At 42.5% G+C, this 18360-nt stretch overlaps 1 protein-coding gene across 1 annotated transcript in view; it reads left to right on the top strand.

Moving 5' to 3' along the window:
• The window catches only part of LOC143040768 (ankyrin repeat and SAM domain-containing protein 6-like), a 696708-nt gene that overhangs the window by 389645 nt on the left and 288703 nt on the right, over positions 1-18360 (top strand). Inside the window, exon 5 of the mRNA XM_076212184.1 lies at positions 3431-3616. Coding sequence (XP_076068299.1) covers positions 3431-3616 — 186 coding nt within the window. The remainder of the gene's footprint in view (positions 1-3430; positions 3617-18360) is intronic.

Genomic DNA, 18360 nt, shown 5'->3' with positions numbered 1-18360 from the left:
ACAGTTCTTTTAGTAATCTTTCTTCACTCATTCTTTCCATGTGTCCAAACCATCCCACTCTTTCATCAACCCTATCTCCCAGTTCCCTCTCCACCCCTGTTCTCCTCCTCACCTCCTCATTTCTTACTCAAGCCTAGTAACCCCTATCATACTTCTCAGACACTTCATCTCAAACACATTCAAACTCCTCTTTTCCTTTCATATGTTCCATGTTTCCACCCTATACAGTGCTGTTGGCACAATCCTTCATATAACCTCCTCTTAGCATCCATTCCCAGATATCTATTTCTCATTACACTTTTTAATCCACCAAGGCATTCACTCGCTTCTCTCAATCTACATTCTACCTCCATCCCCACTCACATTTGCACCCAAGTATCTAAAACTATCCACTTCCTTTAGTCTCTCACCCTTAATGCTCACTTCCAGGCTACTGTCACTCTCTCCCCTTGTGCATCTCATCACCTTACTTTTGCCCACATTTATTTTCAGCTTCCTTCTTTCACACACCTCAAACTGTCACTAACTTCCTCAATCCCTCCTCTGATCCTGCTACAAGCGCAATGTCGTCAGCAAACAACAGCTGGCTCACCTCCCACTTTTCTCCATCTTCTTTAATCATCTCCAACCCCTGACCCACTACCCTTGCATTCACCTCTCGTGCCACCCCATCCATGTAAAGATTGAACAGCCAGGACAACATAACACATCCCTGACAAAGTCCCACCTTTACCTCAAACCATTCACTCTCTCCATTTCTAATCCTAACACAAGCTCTACTACTCTCGTAAAAACTCTTGACTGCTCTTAACAGCTTTCCTCCTATCCCATATATCTGCAGTACCTCCCACAGTGCCTTCCTGTTTACCCTGTCATAAGCCTTTTCCAGATCCATAAAAGCCCAAAAAATATCCTTACCTTTTCCTATAGCTTTCTCAGATATCTGTCTTACCACAAAGATCTGATCTACACAACCCCTACCTGTCCTAAACTCACACTGTTCCTCACCAATGACTCCCTCTGTTCCTCTCCTAATCCTCTCAATCAAGACCCTCCCATAAGCTTTCCCAACTACACTCAACAAGCTGATCTCTCTGAAACTACTACACTCAAACTTGTCCCCCTTTCCCTTGTAAAGCGGAACTATACAGGCGCTCCTCCAGTCCTCCAGCACTCTACCCTCTCTTAAACAAACATTAAATAACCTCACCAGCCAGTCCACCGTAACTGTACATCCTTTCTTCAGACATTCTGCATGGCATCCATCCAACCCAGGTGCCTTACCTGCTCTCATCATCTTAAAAGCTGCTTTCACTTCATCCTTCTCTATTTCTCCTTCATTTTCCTCACTCATCACTCATTTTCTTAGTGCTTCCCACTGCAACTACGTTTCCCTCCCTATCCTCCTTCACATTTAGCAACTCCCTAAAATACTCTGCCCACCTTCCTCTTCCATTATCATCTCTCCATCTGCACCTTTTACCTTTTCTTCTCTACTTGATTCACCTCTTTCTCTTTTAATTTCTTTCCAAAACATCTTTTTATTACTTTCAAAATTTTCTGTCATACTCTTAACCCATTTCACATTGCTCTCCTCTTTGCTTCCTTTATCTAATGCTTAACTTCCATTCTCTTTACTTTGTACCTCTCATACGATTCCCTTGTCCTAATTTGTAGCCAATCTATGAATGCCTGCTTCTTCTCTTTTACACCCTTCTTTGCTTCCTCATCCCACCACTCACTACCCTTCTTTCTATTTCCTCCCACCCTCCTTGTTCCACACACCTTCTTTGCACACCATATGACTCCCTCCATGAACCATCTCCATTCCTCCTCCACTCCCAGTTCTAATCTATCCTTTACTCCCTCCCACTCCTCTCTCAACTTCTTCTTATACTCAGTCTCCTTTTTTTTCTCATTTAAGCAGTTCACTCTAAGTACATCCCTACCTTCTGCCCTTTTCCTCCTTCTCCACCTATTCTCCACTCTCAATTTACCTTCCACCAGAAAATTATCTGATATTCTCCCACTCTCTCCCCTTAGGACATGTACATCCTTAACTCTTTCTACCATACTCCTGGTCACCACTATATAGTCCATTAACGCTCTATCTGCCACCCTTCCATCCACCACCCTCTCCCATGTGTACTTATGCTTGAATTTCTTTCTAAACACTGTATTTGGTATCATCAACTCTCTTTCAAGACACATCTCCAACATCAATTCTCCACCACAATTTTTACCTGGAACTACATACTTCCCAATCACTCTGTCTATTGGTTCATTTCCTACCCTAGCATTAAGGCCTCCCAATACAACTACATTGACATTTCTTCCTAATCCATCTATTCACTCATTTATATCTACCCAAAAAGTCTCCCTTTCCTCTATGCTCTTCTCACTACCAGGCCCATACGCACTTACAAAGACAACAGCATAATATATTTTCCTCGAGATACCTGGGTGCCATGGATCTCTTGCAAGAGAGACCCAGAGGAACAGATTAATTGATGATGCAGATTAAATTTTTGGGTCATATCGAAATGGTTCTCCAATCCCAGATCGAGATTGACCACCTTTTGTGTACTTAGGAGAGAACCAAATTTTTAATTGAAGCCCTTATGAGATTTAGCTTATATATTATTTGCCCTTCTACTCATGTTATAGTTAGGACATAAAGAAAAATCGGTTACCTGAAGTTTACTCTAGACCACTCCCAAAGTCATCCTCAGAAGGGTGATTGGGGAAGAAGGGAAGGCAAGATGCATGACCTCTCACAAGAGTTCAAAAGTGCTTTCATTAGGGGAAGGAGAGCCTCTTACAGGCAAGCAGTAAATGTATATACAGGAAAGCAAAATGGGGTTACTGAAACACTACTGGAATTTTCTTAACTTCATATTACACTCACTATCACGTAATAATTTGGGGAACTGTTTATTCATACCAAAACCACTTTAGTTCTTACTCAGACACAACTGACATGAAGATGGTCATTCTTGACACACAGTCCCTTCCATGAATGGGTAAAGTTAATTCTGTAATGACTGAGCACTGTAAGGACCAAACACTAGCATAGACCAATTATAATATCTTGTATTTTCCTTGCTTAGCCACCACCACACATCCTGATGGGTTTGTTCCTACACAAGTAAACTGGCTATGTGCACATCACCACACTTGACCTAGCTCCTCCTCATGCTCCCTGTGGGTGATGCTTTATGCAATGGCAGCTGCTGCTGCTGCATTGCTAAAATCATCTGGCACTGTTTGTAGCACCTTCCCCTATAACATGACTTATGACACAGTCCTGTGTTTCTGGGCATTGTATTGTACTTTTCCAGATGATTTTTCAGAATTGTGGAATCCAATAATATTTTTTTTTGAAGATTCAAAATTCACTGTATTAAGGAACTTATGATTAATTTCACAGGGATCACTCCCCTTATGTTTGGTGCTGCAGGGGGAAATGTATCAACAGCCCAAATACTATTAGATCGAGGAGCAGATGCAAATGTGACCTCAGCCTGTCACCTGACAGCTCTTCATGTTGCAAGGTCCTGCAATAGACCAGACATTGCTGCATATCTGCAAAAAAAGACTACTAACAAAAAAAAATGTAAGTTTTGGTTATCTCCTCCCAGTTAGAGATTTATCTCTTAGTAATTATTTAAGTTCAACAACTGTTAAACTTTCATATCAATGTCAATGTAGCACACATTAATAGTTGATTTTTTGGGTATGACTCAGAGATGATATGGCAGTTATATGTGTAATTTGTAATATAATTTTTAATTACTCTGTATTTATGTATCTTAATTGCATAGGAAAAAAGTTAAAATACAGCTGTATGCAATGCTTCAGTATATATATATATATATATATATATATATATATATATATATATATGTATATATACAATATATATATATATATATATATATATATATATGTATATATATATAATATATATATATATATATATATATATATATATATATATATATATATAGTTCTCTAGACTGCAGAATAAGACAAAAATTCTCGACAATGCAAAGAAAGCAAGAGGCATGGCTTGTATTGAGTGGGAGGAGGAGCACTTGTGGTTGCCCAAAATTATTTCTGTGTTGTGTTGAAAGTGTCTATAGTGAGAAAATGCAAGGGAATTCAGGCGGATCAGGGGAAAACTGTGACAATTTTTATTTGAAGGTTGACAGAAATGCAGAGCTCTCTGGAGGTGCTATACTCGTACTGAAACTAAATGTAAATAGAGGCTTTGAAACCCCAAAGGGGGATTGGTAGATTGTATGGCGATGACCTATTTTCTGGCTTTGGTAAATACAAAAAAAGAAACTTTAGTCATATCATAGACATGGAAAGGGAGTTGAATATAGAAACTTGTGGGAGAGAGAATTAGTGGAACTAAGGAAATAGATTGTGATTTTAAGGTAAGATTATTTTGAAGTCAACAAAGAGTTATGTATTTACCGTATTTTCCGGCGTATAGTGCGCGACTTTTTTCCGTTGGAAGAGCCTAAAAATGGTGGGTGCGCGTTATCCGGTGATGCGCATTATCTACGGCCTACGATAAAAATTCTGCAGCTGTGTGTGTAATTTTTTTTCACAACAACGTGACGATGTTGGCCGTCACAAAGTTGGGAGGCACACTTCTCCGTGACGTTCCGTGAGAACAAGAAGAACAGCCATGGTGACATGAAAGAATACGCCAGCATGGGCTACCGTATATAAATATTTGGTATAGGTAGGTATCTATCGAATCTTATTTTTCATGTTTGAATAGGCCTAAACACCATGAAACATGATCAATATTCATGATATTTGCCCATGTTCACAGCATCTTAGTTTGAATTTTTATATTGGCTTTGTTGCTTCACTTTAGGTATGGTACAAATTCCGTTGCGGCCGTTCATAAAATCGTGTCAAACACCTGACTACAACACCCTCTTTTGGGAGTTATATTAACTAAACGTCACCTCAATGAGAGACTGTCCTATTTCACCACTGTCATTGCAGGTTCAAAGCTAAAACGAAACAGTCTGTAGTTTGTTTCAGTATTAAATAAAAAAAAAATGGTAAAGACGAACTATTTCCTCAAGATATAAAATGAACATTTTCTGTAAAAATCCCGAAATTTTTCTGTATATTTGACTTTCAATAAACTTTTTTATATCATATTTCCAAACTATTTAAGCTACAAAGTAATAAGGGACCAACGCACAACATGAGTCATATACCGGTACATGTAGTTCCGACTTTTTCTTAGTTGTGTCTTGATTGATGCCTAAACTGACACTTAATTTAGTGACAAATCAACAGATTTCCCAGCGGTGGCTCTAGCCAATGAAAAATACTTCTCCATGTAACCTCGTTCACATGATATAAATACCGAGGTAAAACTGCGTTATAGACAAATGCGATCGGCCATGGGCGTTATACGTCGGTGCGCGCTATCTGTGTACTGAGATAACGAAGTGCATGGGTGCGCATTATAACCCGATGCGCATTTTAAGCCGGAAAATACGGTACCTAGTCGTAGTTTGCGTGAAGAGACCTATGCTTGTAATGACCCACTTTTGTATCTTTCTTCATCCAGTTTTTTCTTAAAATCAAGTACAGTTTTAGCACTCACTGTTGTTGTTGTTCCCTAGACTGTCTGTCTGAGCAGTCCCGTCTCCCCAAGGAATGCCACGGCCAAAATGGGGTTTTCCCACAAATCCTTTATGGAGTGTATGTTGTGTTGATTGCATGCGTGATTGTGTATGATGCAGTTTTCCATGATATGTTGAATAATATGGGGTGAAGTGTTACATCCTGGGCATTTGTCCACAATGTGATCATCCAGTCTCTTCTGGTAGCTTAGAAGGGCTGGGTGGTGGCCACATTGCAGTCTGGCCAGGTGGACTCAGTGCTTTCATGGGAGAGAGGATTCAGAGGGATGGATATTAGGGGATCTGGCATGCAGCAGTGTGTTGTCTTTTAGTGTGTTAATGGAGCAGTGAGTGATGTGATTATGAATATGTTTCTGGAGGTTGGTATTTGGTGGTTTTAGAGGAAAAGAAGAGAGTATTTGTGTGTGATATAGGTATTTGGGTGTTTATTTTTTATATTTCTTGGTGTGTGTGGGTGTTCTGCTATGTAGTATAGTGGGTGTGCTGTATTTGTGGAGGCTGCAGCAAGTGTTTGTGTGCCTCTCGTGTCAAAGTGATCTTTGACTTTGAGGAATTTTGTTTCATAGTATAGGTGGTCTGTAGGTATTGTATATATGCAGCCTGTAATTGTTTTTAAGGCTTTGTTTTGTATAGTCTGAAGGGTGTTGAGGTGTGTCTCAATGAGATTAGGTGCCCATGCTGGACTCTCATAATTCATCACTGTGCGTATGCATTGTTTGTACATTGTAGTATTAGTTTCTTTGTTTTGTCCAAATATTGTTCCAGTGATTGATTTAAGTGCATTGAGTCTAGGTGTGCATTTATATTTTATGTGATGTGTTGTTTAAATGACATGGGTGTATTGTATGTTACACCAAGAATTTTCAGTGTGTGTGTGTGTGGTATTAGAGTGTTGATATAGAGATGAGGAATGTATTTGTGTTCTTTTGTCCGGTTGGTGAGAAATGTTGCTGTAGATTTGGCTGGGGGTATTTTGAGTCTATCTGTAATTAACCATGTGTTGAGTGTATCAAGGTATGGCTGTATTATTTCTGCAGCTTTGTCTGTGTTACGATGTGTACATGTGATTGTTTTGTCGTTTGCATAGGAAGAGATTTGTATTTCTGAGGTGTCTGGTGTGGGTATATCATGCGTGTATAGATTAAAGAGTGTGGGGGATAGAACAGAGCCCTGTGGTACTCCATTCTTAATGTTTCTGATGTGCGATGATTGGCCATTATATGACACACATGCATTCCTGCATGCCAGATAATTGTCCAGCCATCTTTTAGTGTTATTGTGCATGTCTGTGTTACATATTTTGTTGTTAGATTGTGGCGAGGGATAGCATCAAAAGCTTTACTAATGTCTAATGTTCTATGATGAGGCCTATCTCAATTGATGCCTTCTAATATTCTTTGTGTGAGGTTTATTAGAAGAGTGTTTGTGGGGTGTAGTGGTCTAAAACTGTGTTGTGATTTAGCAAGGGGAATATGTGGTGTGATGAGTTGAAGTATGAGGCATTCAATGACTTTGGAGGGGGTGCAGAGATGTGTGATTGGGTGGTGTGATGTTGAGACTGTTGGGTCTTTATTGGGTTCTGTGATTGTGATTATTTTCCCATGCTTCCAGAAGTCAGGTATAGTGTTGTGTGAATAGCTGTAGTTTGCAGTGTGTAGGAGTTTTTATTGTGAGAGCTGGCAGCTGTGAGCCACACTCATAGATGCTGCCCCAAGTGCGGGTAGTTAGTTACCCGCCAGCCAGCCTTGTGTAAACTGGTTAAAATAAAACCCCAACATGGTGCTGTAGTGATCCTTCCTACGCCTCTTCAATGACCACCCCGAGACGCCCTAGGCTCCTTGCCGCATCAGGTAGATGGAGGGAAGGAGGAAGCGTCCTCGCATAGGCTCAGACGCTTTTTCTATCCCAGCAGGGAGCCATAGCGGCTGTGCAATGAGACATGGCGGTGATAGGGACACCAAGACACAAGGCCCTTAGCACAGCTGGGTTGGAGAAGTGCAACCTGGACATGACTGCAGCACCCAGCTTTTATGTGCCCCAAGGCTGCAAAAGGCCCTTGATGCCAGGTTCCCCAAGGCTCGTTGGGACACTCTTCCCGCTGCCGAGGCCCTTGAGAACGTCAGCAAGTTTGTGTTGCGTGCGGCGAACCAGGCAGTACAGTGGTCGGACTTCTTTAGTGTCAAGCAGGCCTTGGGGGAGTCAGTGGGCAATTACTTCACAAAGTGCTCCAGATGGTGTTAGATTGTGCTTTTTCAGTGCCCAGGCTGTGACACGAGTTTAAGTGAATATATGTTAGTGTGGAAGCTCATTGCTGGGTTGCGTGAACCAGCCCTAAGACGCAAGGTGTTACAGTGCCTCGCTCAATTCAAAGACGTCGACAGCCTCAGATCTTACTGTGTGGCATTTGAAGCAGCTCAGAGGGACGCGCATGATTTCCTGCCAACCGCCATCCCAAGGCTGCCGCTGGTGACGTCATGCACAACGCTGCGAATGACGATGACGTCATCGCTGCTGCTGGTCCCAGGAAAGCCTGCCACCGCCCGTGTTGGCACTGTGGTGACTGATACCAGCCCAGTAGGGTAGCTTGCCCGGCAGCAAACGCCACGTGTCTTGCTTGTGGAAAGTTGGGCCACTTCCAGAGAGTGTGCATAGGGGAAAAGAAGCCTATGAAGAAGGATGCGGTGGCCAGTGCTGTGGTAGTGAGTGTCGGGGTGATGAGCCAGCCGCAGCTTTAGGTCGTCGTCTCCAGGCTGGAGGGTGACACAGAGCACTTCACCACAGCCATCGCAGATACAGGCGCGCAGGTATGTGTAGTGGGACCCAAGCTGTTGAAAGCTTTGGGCCTCTTGCCCAGGCAACTTAAGGGACGCACTGGCCTGCGCAACCTCGCTAACATTAACCTACCACACTTGGGAACCATAACCTGCCACTTTATCATCCCTGGCCGTTCCACCCAGCAGGAGGTGTACTTCGTACGGTCTGTGTGGCAGGTATGTCTGTGTCTCGCCGCCTGCAAGGATCTGGGCCTGGTACATGAAGGCTTTCTGCACCTGCCACTACCGACCATAGCGAGCGTGGGCGGGGGGAGCAGCGACAGCCCGGGTCCGTCACCCAGACCAGCAACCATGCCTTTCCCTCCTCTCGAGGAAAACGTGCTGAGGCTACAGGAATGGCTGCTCGGCCATTTCTCGACGTTGTCCTTCGACACCGACTGGTACCCGCTGCCGATCATGGCAGGGCCCCCTCATCATATCCACCTGTCACCCGACGCTGTTCCTTATGCCTGCCACACTCCTGCCCCCATCCCGAAACATTGGGAAGCAGAGGTCAAACGACAGCTTGATGAGGACGTCCAGAGAGGTGTAATCCATCCTGTCCCTGCTGGAGAGGCCACAGAGTGGTGTGCCAGGATGGTTGTGGTGGCGAAAAAGTCTGGCAAACCGCACTGCATGGTCGACTTCCAGAAACTCAATGCATGCTGCCTGTGAGAGACTCACCACACCCCTACCCTGTTTGACATGGCCTCTGGGGTCCCGGTGCACTCCTACAAAACCGTGGCGGACACGCACTGGGGGTTCCACCAGGTGGAACTGGACGAGGAGAGCAGGCGCCTCACTACATTTATCACACTGTGGGGCAGGTACCAGTATTGCCGGACACCCATGGGACACTGCGCAGTGGTGGATGCATACACCAAAAGATTCCACGATGCCATCATCGACCTGCCGCAGAAATACAAGTGTGTGGGCGACACACTCCTCTATGACACAGGCATAGAGGAAGCCTTCTGGCATGCCTATGATTTTTTTAAGGTATGTGCCAAGGCTGGAGTGACACTAAAGCCAGAGAAATTTCGCTTCTGCCAGAGGGAGGTCGACTTCGCTGGCTACCACTTGGATTGGGACACATATACAAACCGACTACAGAGCGCCTTACTGCCATCAGGGACTTCGAGATGCCAGAAAAACTATCCATCACAAACGTGCGCTCCTGGTTTTGCTTTGTGAACCAACTGGCGCCCTTCCTGGCCACTGCCCTTCTTATGGTGCCCTTCAGGGTTCTGCTGAAGAAGCCAGCAGGTAAGGTCGTCTACTGGGACGAGTGTCTCCAGAATAGGTTCACACAGGCCAAAGAGATCATCTGTCAGCTAGCCAAACAGGGGTTAGCATACTACAACACGACCTGACCTACCATCGCCATTACGGACTGGTGCAAGGATGACATCGGGTTTGTGGTGATGCAGCAGTACTGCTCCACACTGCTGCAAGGGAGACTGGCGCCTGGCATTATGTGGTAGCCGGCACCTTACCCCGGCCAAGACGGGATATGCGCCTGTGGAGTGGGAGGCTTTGGCATTAGCGTGATGCCTGCATAAACCCCGGCTTTTCCTCCCGGGGTGCCCCAATCTGGTTATCGCCACAGACCACCGGCCCCTAGTTGGGCTCTTTAGCGACAAGGTCCTCAAGGACATCACCAACCACGGCTGTTCCAGCTGAAGGAGCAGACCCTGCAGTACAGGTTCACCATGTGCTTTCTGCCAGGGAGACACAATGCGGCAGCCGACTTCCTATCCAGGTATCCTGTGGCCAAGTCTAATCCAGACGAGGTGGATGAAGAGCAAGATGTCGCTATTGCTGCAGCCATGTCAGCAGCAACTGTAGCCGCCCTTGACCTGAGTGGGTGTGCCACCATCGACGAAGAAATGGTACTGCAAACAGCCCTTGAGGACCACACATACCAGTCACTGGTGTCAAGAGTGAGCAGTGGCGACTGGGAGTACCACAGGTCACGGGATCCTGCCTGCCTGCGGCCCCTCTATGGTGTACGAGACAGACTGGCAGTGTCCCATGGCCTAGTCACCTATACCTATGATCAGGGATGTGTGCGGCTTGTCATCCCTGAGGCTCTATGACAATGTGTGGCAGCTAGCCTTCATGTCAGCCATCAGGGCCTCGACTCCATGCTAAGGGCCAGACAGATGTACTGGCCTGGAATAGAGGGTGACCTGCAGCATCACAGGGCCACATGTAACTCCTGCAATGCCAACGCGCTGTCACAACCACCTGAGCCCCTCATTCTCACTCCATCCCCTGATAACCCCTTTCAGCAGATGGTGGCAGACCTCTTCCAGCTGGCAGGTCAAACATACCTAGTCTATGCCGACTGACTCACTGGTTGGCTAGAGGTTGCGTACCTACCCTCGGGTGCCACGTCCAGCGAAATCATGAAACACCTAAGGCAATATTTCACCAGATGGGGGGCCCCAGAACAAATACTGATGCAGGAGATGGGGCGTCACGACCCGCCTCTCTTCCGCTCAGTACCTTCAGTCCAACGGCCGAGCCGTAGCCGCCATGAAGACAGCCAAGATGATTTTTTGAGACAACACAGGGACCAGCGGCAGCGTGGACAAAGACAAGCTGTCGTTTGCCCTCCTCCAATACCTCAACACCCCACTACGGGAAGGGAACGCATCCCCCGCACAATTGACGACTGGCAGACAGCTACGTGATGGAGTTCCCACGGCCAAACAGAACAACAGAGTCAGTTGTGAGTGGCAGCGGACCCTGGGGGAGAGGGAGACTCAGATGGCGCAACACTATGTAGAGATACGACAGAAGAGCACGTGCCAGCAACGTTGACAGCGCCGCCTGCAGTCGGAAGCCCGTGTGTGGGTTCAGGACCAGACTACCAAGGCATGGATCAGGTCTGGTACCATAGTTGAAGTCCACCCACACTGCCAGCACGCAGTGAGGATGGACGGAAGTGGTCACATCTCACTGTGCACCCGCGGCCACTTGAGAATGGCTGTGCCACCATGGGGGCCATTATCCCCCGGGGGTTCACCCTAGCCGCAACCACCGACCCAGGGGATGCCTCTGCCTGCTTCCCTGAGAAGGGAACGTCTTCAGAGCCACAGGTCTCAGCCGAGATGGCTGGACAACTACGTAAAATAGCTGTTCAATCTTGTTCATATTGCATGTCATTGGAATTACCATTTATTTTGTTATGTTCAATGCAGTCAGATTGTCAAGGTATTTGATTTGATTTTTTTTCCTCACATGCTTAAGGGGGAAATGTAGTAGTTTTTATTGTGAGACCTGGCAACTGCGAGCCACGCTCGTAGACGCTGCCCCAAGCGCGAGTAGTTAGTTACTCGCCAGCCGGCCTTATGTGAGCTGGTTGAAACAAAACCCTAACACAGTGTTTGTGGTCGAATGTGTTTTAGGTGGATGTTACTTATGTTGTCAGGGCCACAGGTGGATGAGTGTTTGAGGTTATGTATTATGTGTTTTGTCTGACTGTCTATGAAGGGTGTATATTCTGAGTCTGTATGAAAGTCTTCTTACGTTCAATGGTGCATTGGTCGTCAGGGTGAGAAGTGAGATGGCTTGTCTGTGCAAAATGATTTATGAGTGTGTTTGCTTGTTGTCTGTTCAAGGGTAAATTATCTGTTGTGGTTATTGCTGCATGAAAGTGTGTTGTGTTACTGTTGGATAGTGTAATGCTGTTGAGTGTTTGGTACAATTTACTGGTGTTTGGTGATCAAGTGCATTGACAAACTTTTGCCAATTTTGTGTTTTTTGTTCATGTGTTTTATTTGTAATATCTGTTAAGTGTTTCCTCATTTAGTTTGTTCCAGATATCTATCACTATGTGTGGGAAGCTATTCTTTTTCAGATCTCTTCTGTAACTGTCCTTCTTGGGTTTCTTCTCGTGACCTCTTGTATTTCTTCTGTCCCATTTTAGTAGGTCATCCCTATCAAGAATTTCCATCCCCTTCATACATACATATACCAAGGCTTTTTCCCCCTTACAAGGGAGGTAGCCAAAAAGGAAAAGGCATAAAATCATTCCCACCCATTCCATCCCTGAATACACTCCACACCCCTCCACCTTCCCTCTTATCTTAGCACCTCCTGGATGACGGGTCATCCCTGCATCTTGTCCACTGGCCTGGGTCAGAAGCAGTGTTGCTAGACACAGCCCATCTGTATATGGTTAGCAAATCACCTCTTTCTCTTCTTTGTTCCAGGATTGGTAAGCTTAGTTTATCCAATCTTTGTATGTCAAATTGCAAAGTGTTGGTGCCATCTTTGTCATTGCTCTTTGAATTCTTTCTAGTTTCTTTATGTTTTTTTATGTACTAGGTGTCCATAGTGATGCTGTGTATTCCAATTTTGGTCTTATCAGTGTAACTAGTATTTTCTTTACCATTTCTTCATTCATGTAGTTAAAGGCTACTTTCATTGGTCTTAACAAGTTAAAAGTTTCACCGACTAATTTGTTGACATGTTTGTCTGGTGTCATATCATTTGAAATAGTTACTCCTAGGTCCCTTTCCAAGTTTACTTTTTTACTTCCTTTGTACCAATTTTATAACCTGATATTCTATTTTTTTTTTTTTTTTCACTTTTTTCCAAATTCTATTATACTACATTTCTTAATGTTGAAGTTCACTTCATTCTACTGACTCCATTTCCAGACCCTGTCCAGGTCCTCTTGAAAAGATTTGCAGTCTTCCTCTGTACTCTTTAGTAGTTTCACATCATCTGCAAAGTTTATGTAGCATTCCACACCTTCATCAATATAATTTATATAGATAGCAAATGTTATCGGAGGCAATACAGAGCCTTGTGGGACTCCGCTTATCATATCTTCCCAATTTGAGTTCTTGTCTCTAAGTACCAACCTCATTTTTCTTCTGTTCAAGAAATCTTTCATCCATTCCAATAATTTTCCTTGTATTCCACCTATTGTTTCAATTTTTCTTAGTAGCTTTTTGTGTGGTATTTTGTCAAAAGCCTTTTGTAAATCCAAGAAAGCACAATCTGCCCATCCAACTCTTTCTTGTATTATTTCTATTAATCTTAATTAAAAACATTAAGTTTTTAGTACATGATCTTCCACTTCTAAAACCAAATTGTTTAGGATTTAGTATTCTGTTCTCTTCCAAGTGTTTAATACATTTATTTTTAATAACCTTTTCACATATTTTTGCTACTGTGCTTGTAAGGGAAACTGGTCTATAATTTGTTGGATTTTCTTTGTCTCCTTTGTATATTGGTACAGTATTTCCATTTTTCCAATCCTGTGGTACTTTTCCTTCTTTGAGTGAGAAGTTAATTATCTTGTGTACTTTGTTAGTTTATCTATACATTCTTTCAGTATCCAGTTCACAAATCCATCAGGCCCATTAACTTTCTAACATCAAAGTTCTTTATTTGGTCCCTTATTTCTTTCTGTGTCACCACTCTTTCATTTTGGCGGATCTTTCTCACTGACTTCATCCCAGATTTGTGAGCTTTCAAATGTAAATACAGACATAAAATGCCTGGCCATTACTTCAGTTATTTCTACATTTGTATATTCTTTATTTTCTTCGTGCAGTTTCACCATTTCGTTTGTCTTTTAGTTTGTCATTTACATATCTGTAAAATAGTTTAGGTTGGTCTTTGCCTTTGTCTATTATATCTTTTTCATAGTTTCTTTTTTCCTCCCTGTGTATATCATATTTCTCAGTTTGATGTATGTTTGCCATTTGGCCCTTTTTTTTTTTTTTTTTTTCTATCTAAAGATTTCCAAAATTAATAATGAATTAAGTGAATTAAAAAAAGAACTAATTGAGGTTAAATGTGGAAATGAAAAGATTAAAAACAATTATATTACCAATAGTGAGAATTGAAAAAAAAAAGAGGTACCGGTTAATCACAAAATACAGGCAATGTCTGAAAGAACTAAGGAAAACTTAGGTGAGGAAAACTTGCAGAAGATTAAGAAATGGGAATGAAAACAGAAAATGAAGAGAGCTTTTAAAGAAATAATACAACAAAAGATGCAGGAAAATGTAAAGAACACAATTATTCAAGTAATCAAAGAAAAAGCAAATTGGGTAAGAGATACAGATAGAAAAAAGTGTATCATAGTATATTGACTAAAGGAAAAACATGGTTTGGTTAGGTGCTTGAGAGAAAAAGAAAAAGAAATGGCAAAAACAATTCTAAAAGAAGTGCAAAATGATGACCATGAAGTAGAAAAAGAAATAGAGGAAATATATAGAATGGGACAATATTCTAAAGAAAGAAATTGACCCATAAAGATAAAACTAAGATCACAAATGGTAGCAGAAGACATACTGGCAAAATCAGGTAAGTTAGCAAAGTGAACATTACAATGTTATATGGATAAAAGGAGAAATGATGAAGAGAGAGAAGACACTAGGAGATGAATCTAAAGAAAAAATGCAAAAAGAATGGAGACCAAATGTAAGGAGTTCCATTGGAGAGTCTTAGACAGAAGGCTGAGAAAATGGTACACCAAGGTAAGTGAAATGAAGCAAAAGAAAATGGGATGGAGGAAAAAAAAATAAAAGTGGCCTACCTATACTAATATAGATGGATTAATCTCAGGATTGAGTAAACAAAATGATTACCTGTCAGAGGAAACACCAGACATAATGGGAATTGTAGAGACAAAATTAAGGGGTCCACTACCACCTAATAGTGTTGAATATGGGTTATATATCAATTGGATTAAAAACAAATGAGAAACAGGGTGGAGGAATCATGATTTTTGTCAAGAAAATTTTAAATGCGACGAAGATTACAGAGGGTAAAAATGGTGTGGAAATTATTATGATAAAAGTTGAAGACAGCAACCTGAAAAGTAGAAGTTTGTGGTGATATATGTGCCCCCAAAAATGGGCACTTGGAAAGAGGGCGAGCATGCAAAAATGTTAGAATATACAAGTCATTCATTAAATGAGATGCTGAAGGACGGAGGTAACCTAGTACTTATGGGAGATTTTAATGGCAAGAAAATTTGTTGGGGAGAGATGGGTAATTGTATTACTTGACATGACTATAGAACATACAATGACACAATGGGTAAAATAAAATACCAGATATAGAAGTAATGAAGAACCATCGAGAGTAGATCTAGTATTTACAACAGAACCTGAATTTGTGGATAAAATTGAATACAAGACACCATTTGGAAAGAGTGATCACATACTAATAGAGGTTGAACTAAAGGAGGAAATATATTTATATATATATATATATATATATATATATATATATATATTTATATACATGTACTTCTCTAACCTGGAAGTTAATCTACTCCCGAGGAACTAAGTCAACTTCAAACTGCCATCTGTACTTGTTTTTAGAGAACCAGGCCAACTTGTAGCTAGTGGTAAGGCTGGTACATTTCCTTGATGGACTTATCGTCGTTGTCATACCTGAATAGAATCATCAGTGATGGTGTTGTCAATCAAATAATTCCAACTGTCATCCCCGGATTCGAACCGGGCTCATGCAATCACGGCGTCATTGCCCTGCTAACTGAGCTATCAAGCAGTAGTCATCAGTCAGGTCAGGTCAACCGAGTAGCTGCTTCAGTTAGTGATATGGCGAATGATTGTGTTACCGTGTTCAGCGCCGATGAGGTACAATCACTGATCTGCATAACACCTGGATAGCGTATACGGGCCCTGGGCTGCCCCAGGAGTGAGGCGGGCAGGCGGGACATGGCCGCCATATTGGTAGTACCAAAACATTAGCACGTGTGAACCGCTCCGCCGGTCATGGGAGCTGTCGTGTTACTCTCGTGACCTATGTGGCTGGTATGGGCTGCGTGATAGTGATGCGATCTGTAAATAAGTACATTTCTACATGTACCGGTATTTGACCATAAAAGTAATCAAACAAGTACGCTAAAACTGACATAAACAAGAGAACATGTAGATGTTTTAACTTGTATCCACTGATCTGCATAACAATATAGATCAGTGGTTGTATCCTGTGTACATTATTTTGTGCGAAGCATAAATTAGGCCTTCACATATGTGTGTGTGAGTGTGACCACATGTTATAATCTCAATCTCTCGAATCTTGACAAGCAGTCATCTTCGGCGTTTTTCGAAATCTAGTCATCTGGTCATTGAAATGCACACAGTTAATTACTGGATTACAATTACTTTATTTGCACAACTACACATGTATTTCAACAAACAAATTTCACCTGTCACTAAACATACACGTATCCTCCAGTGAATCTATACAGAACAAAACCTACATTAGTATTTATTATGAATATTGCTATTGTATCGTGTACAGCACATTACAGGAGCCTTAAATATTGGACGATAGTGATATACATGGATATGCGTCGGTGCTTTTGAAACAATATATTTCACATCGATCCTGAAACAGAAACTTTGACACGGAAATCGTTCATTAAAAAGAATGTACATACATCAGTTACAATAGTACTAGTGGTTCATATTCATTAAATAGAAACGAAGACACATACCCGCTATGTTTGGTCCTGAAAAATCATACTCTTCCGTAACAGTAGTTGAGACCGGTAGATGGATAAATTCTTATGAGTTGAAACATAATAGTACATGGGGTGGGGGGTGTCGAATTTCACCAGAAAAAACGTTACATAATTTTTCAACGGGCCCCGAATAGTAATTCAGCCCATCTAATATGAATTCCTCACACTTCACAATATAGAAAAAGCCTACACATGTAATCAGGAAGAACAACTGGTTCTATACAGCTACACAGCTCTGGACAGCGTTTGAGCCTTATAAGATATTTTAAATGATAAATATTTATCCTGCTATTGCCACGATTACATTCGTGACAAATGGGTTGCTGCTAGATCAATTTCTTACAGATAATAAATACATAGCATTAACATGACAACACCTAACAAAACAGTTGGTGGGCAACATTTTATGGCTCCTGGTGGTCGCATCATTTGTTGATGGGTATCGGGATGTTTTGGGTAATAAAACCTTAATTTACTTACGAGTGGAAGGACTGCTCACATCCACCTTTTCTCCGGTTGGTGCAGTTGAATGCAGCACAAGTTGGCATTGTAAAATGATCGTTAAATATGTAAAACACACCAGTATATAGGAGCGAAAGCCGCCGAGAACTGTAAGGGACGCTATCAATGCTATCAGTCAATCGCGTGGCGTGGGTTTGTTTTGGTTCTACCAACATGGCTGCCGCCGACCTCATAATCAGGACACCGATCCGTGATCCAGTTATTTTTAGATCAGTGGGTACAATCTCTACTTAGTAGAATTGAAGCCTTGGAGGATGCTGTTAAGTGCCTTAAAGAGGAGAATCGAGTTCTCCGCTCAAAGGCCCAAAATACGGAAGACAAAATTAGCGTTGAGCATGGATGAAATACGGTGAAAAATAAGATGTGGAATAGTGAAAAAAAAAAAGTCCTCACCAGCCCCGCGGAATTGCAAGAACTCGTTTCAAATACTAGTGAAACTGCAGGAAGAAGAAACTAATGAAATTCAAGAGAAGAAGGGAAGGGCAGACCCTGGATCCCTGCCCACAGGTAAGATTTTGGTTGTAGCAGACAGTCAAGTGAGGTACTTATACAGGGCTTTCTGCGATAAAGATAGGAAACATAGGACGCAGGTGTGTTTACCCGGCGCGGGCATAGGAGATGTTAGAGATAGGATTGAAGAGTGTTTAGTAAGGGAAGGTAAGGACCCAGTAGTTTGCTTAAGTGCCGGGGGCAATGGTATAGGTAAGTTAGGTAGTGAGGAATTGTTTGCGTGGTTCCGGCATGCGCTAGACAAGATTAGAAATAGGGGAGGTGTTCCTGTTGTATGTGGAATCCTTCCGAGGCA

Source organism: Oratosquilla oratoria, chromosome 29, assembly GCF_046742065.1.
Source record: "Oratosquilla oratoria isolate Oo_2021 chromosome 29, ASM4674206v1, whole genome shotgun sequence".
NCBI lineage: Eukaryota > Metazoa > Arthropoda > Malacostraca > Stomatopoda > Squillidae > Oratosquilla > Oratosquilla oratoria.
Note: the sequence above shows the minus strand (reverse complement) of the source record. Positions and strands in the feature narration are given on the sequence as shown.